The sequence below is a fragment of the Eulemur rufifrons genome, chromosome 8, assembly GCF_041146395.1.
Source record: "Eulemur rufifrons isolate Redbay chromosome 8, OSU_ERuf_1, whole genome shotgun sequence".
NCBI classification, from domain to species: Eukaryota; Metazoa; Chordata; class Mammalia; order Primates; family Lemuridae; genus Eulemur; species Eulemur rufifrons.
This window is the reverse complement of record NC_090990.1, coordinates 110,036,253-110,043,862: the sequence shown is the minus strand read 5'-3', so window position 1 is coordinate 110,043,862 and position 7,610 is coordinate 110,036,253. Positions and strand designations below refer to the sequence as shown.

At 47.3% G+C, this 7,610-nt stretch overlaps 1 protein-coding gene across 1 annotated transcript; it reads right to left on the bottom strand.

Annotated features, from left to right (window-relative positions):
- Window positions 1–421: 421 nt before the first annotated feature.
- Window positions 422–829, bottom strand: NHLH2 (nescient helix-loop-helix 2). Its single transcript, XM_069478926.1, has one exon. It carries the CDS (start codon window positions 827–829, stop codon window positions 422–424), a length of 408 nt encoding a protein of 135 aa, XP_069335027.1.
- Window positions 830–7,610: the final 6,781 nt, after the last annotated feature.

The following is a 7,610-nucleotide window of genomic DNA, read 5'->3' as shown; positions in this document are numbered from 1 at the left end:
CTATATACTCTGAGCTTCTGCTCTCATTCTTTCAAACCGTGAAGATTTGTGGGAGATAAAAGTAGGAGAACTCAAAGTCTCCAGTGGGTTAAAGCAACAACCCTTAAAGGGATCCTAACACATCGAGGGGAGGCCCGGAGGCCGCTCCTCTCCGGTGCCTCCAGGAGGTTCTCCTGGCCCGGAAAATGCCCCCCGTGAGCCCCGGGGCTCGCCAGACAGCCCCACCTCCCAGCTTCGGAGACCTTCCCTCGTTGCCCGGCTGACCAGAGAGAACAGGTTGCGAGCTTCTTCCCCCACCCAAGTCTCTCGCGGCTGCCGTCCCGCTGGGCCACTGCCGCCTGTGCCATCCCCGCGGCGGCCGCCCGGGTCGGCAGCGTTTCGCGGACGCCCGTACAGGCGGCCTCCCGCGCCGGCCCCCGCCCTACACGTCCAGGACGTGGTTGAGATAGGAGATGTAGCAGATGGCCAGGCGCAGGATCTCGATCTTGGAGAGCTTCTTGTCCGGGGGCAGCGTGGGCAGCAGTTTGCGGAGCTCGGCGAAGGCCAGGTTGAAGGCCTCCACGCGGATGCGCTCGCGGGTGGCGTGGGCTGAGCGGTACTTGGCCGTGGCGCGCCGGCGGCGGCGCTTCTCCTCGCGGCTCAGCTGCTGCGGGTGCGGGTAGAGCGCGGCCCGGCTGCCGCCCTTGCCGTCGCCCTCGGCCTCCTCCACCGGCTCCAGGTCCGACACGCTGCCCAGCACCTTGGCGTCCGTGCCGCCCAGAGACTCCGGGTCTGAGTGCGCCGAGCTGGGGTGATCCGAGTCTGCAGCTTGGTCCGGACTCAGCATCATTTTGGAGGCTGAGGAGGGAGTCAGAAAAGCAATCAATAAAAGGAATCAGGGTCTTCCTTTGCTGTGAAGGGTGGCGGGCGAGGGCCTACCACGTCGGCCCTCCCGGCGGACGCGCGTCCCGGGCCTTCTCCCCACCGCAGGCCGGCGCGCCGGGAGGGAGGACGTGAGCCGCGCGCCTCCCCACCGCGCGCGAGCCGGCCAGGTCTCGGCTTGGGCCTGGCCGCATTCCGGACCCGACACCTCGGCCTGCAGGAGGCCAAGACTGGCCTGTGGCCCGGGGCCTGCCGGAGGACCGCAGGCCTGCGGATCCGTGACTGGGTTTCTGTCTCCTCCGGCCAAATACCACCTGCGCTATTCCGCCTCTCTCACTTCATCCCCGTCCCAGACAAACGAATGATTCCGAACGATGGATACATCTGGGTTTTAACGGAGGCGGGGACTAGCACCGTGCACTTTCTGCCCCGAGGGCCTCGGGCGAGGCAACGGACAAACCGCGGCGCCTGAGGGCCTGGCGCTGGTCTGGGGCTGCGCGGGGGCGCCCCGCGCTGGGGTGCGGGCAGACAGGAACCCCCCATCCCAGAGCGCAGGCGGAGAGCGGGGAGGTTCCTCGTCCCGCTTGCGCTTCTCCGAAATAATAAAGAAATGACTAAAACGTGCAGGCTCCTTTCAAAAGAAAATTGACTCCTATGCCCTCGCAAGCTTCCAGAGCACCATCTGTCACCCAGACAGCCACACACATAGGGGACCTAGGGACGCGGCGACGTGGATAAGACAATGCGCCCGGCAGACTGCCGACCACTCCACGGGAAAATGCCGGCGGCCGGGTCGCTGCGGGCGGAGAGTCTAGAGAGGGATGGGAAGGGCCCGCGGTGGGCCGGGAGGAGCCGGCGCCGCGCGTGTTGCCCCAGCACGAGCTGCATCTCCGCTGGCAAAGTTCGGGCGCTCCAGGGACCGGAGCTCGGCTGCCTGCCGCTGTCCCCGGGCGGCCTGGCCAAGGCCGGGCGTGTCCGTGCTCAGCCTTCCTCTAACTATGCCCTCTCGGAAAAGCCACCTCTCCGGGCTTTTCCCGGGTGGCTGCAGGACCAGCCCCGACTGTGCGCCTTCTGGGAGGGGGCCGCTCGGAACCGCTGGGCTTCGGGGGAAATCGGGCTCCTAGAATGGGGTTGGCAGGAGCTGCGCGTACCGCCCGCGGGCGTCGGGAGGGAGGACCCGGCTGTGAACCCGGGGCCCCGGCGTGTGCCTCCCGAGCGATGCTGGGCGCGGGAGAAATCTGCGTCGGCGACGTGTAGGAGGGTTTGCTCCTAGAGAAACAAAAGCAAGGGGATGTGTGATCGGTTCCCAGCACTGCGCTTGCTTAGGAGAGAATTGGGCTCCAAAACAGCTTTCATTTCCCTGCGAGGAAAACAGGTCCTCTAAGGCAAAATAAAAACAAATGCTCCAAGTAAACTGCATGTGACTCCCCACGGGCTCTTCTCGGGTTCATTTATAAGTAGAACAACTTGCACCTACACAGTCGGCATGAAAGGGCAGAAATAAATAGGCGAGTAATGGAAAAACACAATAAGCCAAGACATAGTTGTAGTTCGGATAAAAAGTTCCTGGGTTGCCCTCAAAGCACGTTACATTCTCCTCCAGATATCTTTTAAAAATATTCATAAATAGTATGTCGCGTATGCATTTTATCTCTGTAGCTATGGACTACAGTGCATCTATAAATACAATATGAATAATCTAACTTAGTTTCAAGCTAGAAAAAAAAATGATTTAAAGGAGTCTTACCTTGCAAAAGCCTTTTGGATAACCTTTTCTCCAATCTTTTAGAGTTAAAATTCCAGGGAATAGCGAGGAGAAATTCCGGAAAATGTTAAAAGCAGCAAATATTTATTACATTCAAAAATGAAAAAGCAGCTGTCATCTCGCTAGCGTCCACAGCGAGGGATGATAATATCTCAGGATGTGGACGATATGAATGATTGTTCACTTAGTAGCTCAAAAACGCCTTTTCCTTTTAATTGCTCTCAAACATTTCAAGAAATTCGTTGATTTTTTAAACGACGTGTTGAAAAGTCTCGTGCCTTTTTCCTCTTCTAGGTCTCTATAAATAACAAAAGAGATGCAGAGATAAACACAATCACATCAAAGGGCTGATTCCTCCACTTTCTAATAGCAGAATAATCAATAAGAAAGATGGTTAAGATAAGATTCCGCTCCTGCAGGACGCCTTTCCTTCCCTTAATACAGCTGAGCAGAAACTGGGAAGTGCAGGGCAGAGATATGATCTTGCTCATAAGTGATTTTTTTTTTTTTTTTTTGAGATAAGGCTTTGTTCAGCTGATGTCTCCCCTGTTCTCAAGGAACACAATACTGTAACTCGGAGCTAAGGTTGCCTCTTCCTCTTCCCTCATCTACTTGTATGCTGTACAAACAGACACCTATTTTCCAGTTCCAAAGTCTTTCCAGGCTTGGTTACATTCCCCCATCCCCACCCCCTCCTCTCTTTACCTTGTAGCAAAATATATATAGTCAGTGGCTTGGAGATGCTTGGAGAAAGGTTGGTGAAAGTGAACGTCTCCTGAAGTAACAGTGACAGGGAAGCAGAGAAAGAAAGGGAGAGGGTGGGAGAGCCAGAGCTAAGAGGCAGAGATGCGAGTGTGGCTTCTTGGCTCTCCTGGTACCAATTGATTCAGCCTGGAGATGGTGGAAGAGATAAAGCCTTAAGACAGGGGATGGAATTTTTTTTTCCTCTAAATTGATATTTAATGGGAAATCCTATTGGACAGAAACCTGGACATGAGTCACTTAATTGGACTTGACATCTGTCACAGTGTGGGAGTTTTCACAGCCCAAATATTTCAGCAGATCAGATTCCCACTGAATCTGTGCCATAAAATATAACAGTTGAAAGCAGTCCATGATAGAAATCTTAGCCTTTAAACAGAGTCTCTAGATGGAATCAAGCGATTTCTCTTTTTCACATTAGTGATGCAGTATTTAAGTGCAAATAAATAATAAAGCGACAATGGAAAAATTCCCCTGGCATATAACAAACTAGCATCTTCCCTTAATGTTTAGAAAAATATTTGTGTCCAGAACATGGAAATATACAAGATGCTACAATGAATATAAAGTATTCAGACATGCAACAGCTTACACTTATTAAAGATCATTTACATATTAAAAGACACTTCAACAAGGTGTGATTAAGCACATTAATATTTTTGAGAGATAACCTCCTATCTTCTATCTTATCAATAGATGATAAAAACTTTTCAATAGATTAAATCATTGATGGAACTAGAAAGAGAATCCACACATTCAGGGACAGGGACTACCATATGAGACAATTCTACTTTTCTGCATGTTTGTTTTTCTCTTCACCCACTCATTCATTCAAGTTAAAATATGACATATTACATGTGCTGATTATTGCACTTCATTCTTGCCGGTATTAACATGCAGATACATTTAGCTGTGTGGCAGTGCATCGGGCTACGATGTAAACATGCACAGATCACCAGTGTATTCCAGCATGTAAAGCCTTTGCCTTACATGACCCCACAGCCCTGAATTTATGCAGTTTATAACAAAAAGGAAAATCTAGTTCAATTATTTTGCAATTTTATAGGAATAATGTTAGTTACCATCAGTGACATATTATTGTGATCATTTTTAGCTTTTTTGATCTTTCAAGCTTAAAAGAAATAACAGACTATTACCACCTTACTCCTACCTCCCCAATCCCTGGGGCAACATTTGGGTAAGAGGACTCCTCACTTCCCCTCTTTTATCATTTTTCCCCCAAATAGTTTTATCATCAAGGGGAGGGGTGCTGAGCAGCCCGCCTCTGAGAATGACCCTCTGGGTTTTCTCATAGCTGCCACAGTACTATTTGCCTTTGCACACATTCTTCCTTCTCTGGGAGATTCCTGGACCAGAATGGGGCAGGGGTAGGAGAAAGCAGAGAGTACCTCCACACAATAGGGGCACCAACATGTCACAGCTTTGCTCCTGCCCAGCCCCAACACAGAAGTATATTTTAGATATCCCCAGGACATTTTAGTGGAAACAGAAGCCAGCCTCAGGCAGGTGGCAATGGAAACAGGTGAGTGGATAAACTCCCCAAGGTGGCGAAGATGAAGGGAGAAGGGAGGTTTTCCTAGTCTGGCTAGGAATAGCCAACAATAAGCATTCACGCACAACCACACGCAGATATACATACCCAGATGCCTGTACCTCCTCACCCTCCATTACTTATACAAGCTTACTGGCTCTATTAGACTGCTGCACATTCAGATTGATGGATTGAAAAAACCTGGTGGGTCTAATCACCATAGCTCTAGAGTGGGCAGCTGCTAGAGTGGAAAGGGACTAGCGTCTCTGGTTACCCTGGTGTTGGAGGGTGGAGATGGGTGGTTGCCTATCAGGGCAGATGCAGTTCTGCTATGGTGTGTGAGAAACCAGACAAATTCTTTTTTATGTTCAGGCTTATGTTCAGGCTTACTCATTCAACACTGACAACAGCATGTGCGTAAATTAATACTTAGATGGGTAAGCCTGTGTAAACAGGTACACACTCAGATCCATACATAGCCATGCCTAGCCACACTGGCATAGACACAAACATAAATTCATATTCACACACATGCACTCTTTCTTCTAGGAAAGCTTGCTACTCCCTCTCCCCCCACCACCACCTTTGCCTTTTCTAAGACCTCCTGGGCACAGATGGCCCCTCCTTCTGTGCTCTGTAAGCGCTCCTTTCATATCTCCCTTAGAGACTAGGCATTGTGTACAGTGATTCTGGCTTTTCACGCTGCCTCCCTCACCAGGCTGTGATGCTCCCAGGGGAGGTCTGCACTGTGTATCCCCAGCACTGACATCTGAGCCTGACACCGAGCAAGTACTCAGTCATTTATAGTGAGTGAGTCCTTGTGGACAGAGGCACCCAGGATATTTGTAACATGGAAACACTTCCACCAGAGGAACTCACGCTTTCAGTTGTATCAGTTTTCTCTCCTATTAAAGTGAGAATAAGAATCTTGCCCTTTTCACTTCACAGGCTTATGAGACTTGATGTATGTGAAAATATTTGATAAAATGCTAAGCACCATACAAATTAAGATATTATGGAATCTAGGAGTAATATTAAATAATATTATTAAACTAATAAAAAGGTGGTAAGAGTGATTGAGAAAGCCAGCCTTCTCGGCTCTCTCATGTGCTAGCTGTGTGAACTTATGCTAGCTGTGAGTCACTTAACATTTCTGGACCTCAGTTTTCTAATCTATAAAATGGGAATAACTAAAGTATATTATGTTATATTGCTATGTTAGATCATGTTTTTTCTGAAGGTAACAAAACAATTAATGTAAAGTGCTTAAACCAATGCCTAAAACTCATACTCAATAAATATTGGCTATTAATATTGCTAGTAATATTATTCAATATAAAGACATATTGAGAACCAGATATATATTTGCATAGAAATATAAAAATATTAAGATATACTCACTTAGACTGTGTGTGTGTGTGTGTGTGTGTGCTTGTATGTGTCCATGGCTCTAACCCACAATGAGCATTTCCATGTGTCAGACATTGGTCTAGGGACTTCCCCGTATTAACTCATTTAACTTCACCATGAACCTATGAGGTAGGTATTGTGGTTGTCCCAATTTTGCATATAAAGAAACTGGGATATGAAAAAGATGGTAATCTAGTCAAGGGAACATAGCTAATAAATTATGTAGCCAAGATTTAGGCTCTGTAGGTATAAATTTAGAAACTGCACTATCAACCATGACGTACTACTGCTTCTGTGGTCATTGTATACGACACAAATATACCCATGCAGAAGGACTATTCACCACGTGAAATACATATACGGAGGGAGAAACACACATACCCTCAAAATGTAGATGACTTTTGCCACCTTTCGCATTCAGGGGTTGTCAGTGAGTCAATACAGTTTTGAATACTTACTGTGCATCTAGTATTGTGCCAGACAATCCTGTTGGACTACAAAGGCCATTAGAACAACTGTTTCTAATCTATTTTCTTAAATTTTGAACCCCATCAGTAAAATGTTGAGTATACATATCCAGTATATGTATATTTATTATTAATAAACCTTATACATGTACTACTGTACTAGCATATTGTGTAATTACAATGTATACACAAAATATATTTTAAAAGGATGATAAATATAAAATTAATAATGTTTATAAAATAATTAATATTATTTATTAATAGGACAAAATCTATTAACAGCACAAGGTATTACTTTTATTTTTTTATTTTATTTTTTTTTTTTGAGACAGAGTCTTGCTCTGTTGCCTGGGCTAGAGTGAGTGCCGTGGCGTCAGCCTAGCTCACAGCAACCTCAAACTCCTGGGCTTAAGCAATCCTCCTGCCTCAGCCTCCCGAGTAACTGGGACTACAGGCATGCGCCATAATGCCCGGCTAATTTTTTTCTATATATAGTTTTAGTTGGCCAGATCATTTCTTTCTATTTTTAGTAGAGACAGGGTCTCGCTCTTGCTCAGGCTGGTCTTGAACTCCTGACCTCGAGCGATCCACCCGCCTCTGCCTCCCAGAGTGTTAGGATTACAGGCATGAGCCACTGCGCCCGGCCTGGTATTACTGTTAATGTATAATTTTTGAGAACAGTAGCCTTCATTTTGTTGAAGTTTATAACGTGGTCTGATGGTCTGCCTTTAAGCTCAATTTATTTAGAATCTGATTTTTATGGCTGCTATAGTAGAAAAAGATGTACTATAAA

What these genes read in the sequence shown, in the direction of transcription:
- NHLH2 (XM_069478926.1), bottom strand. Translation starts at nt 829, where the DNA reads ATGATGCTGAGTCCGGACCAAGCTGCAGACTCGGATCACCCCAGCTCG.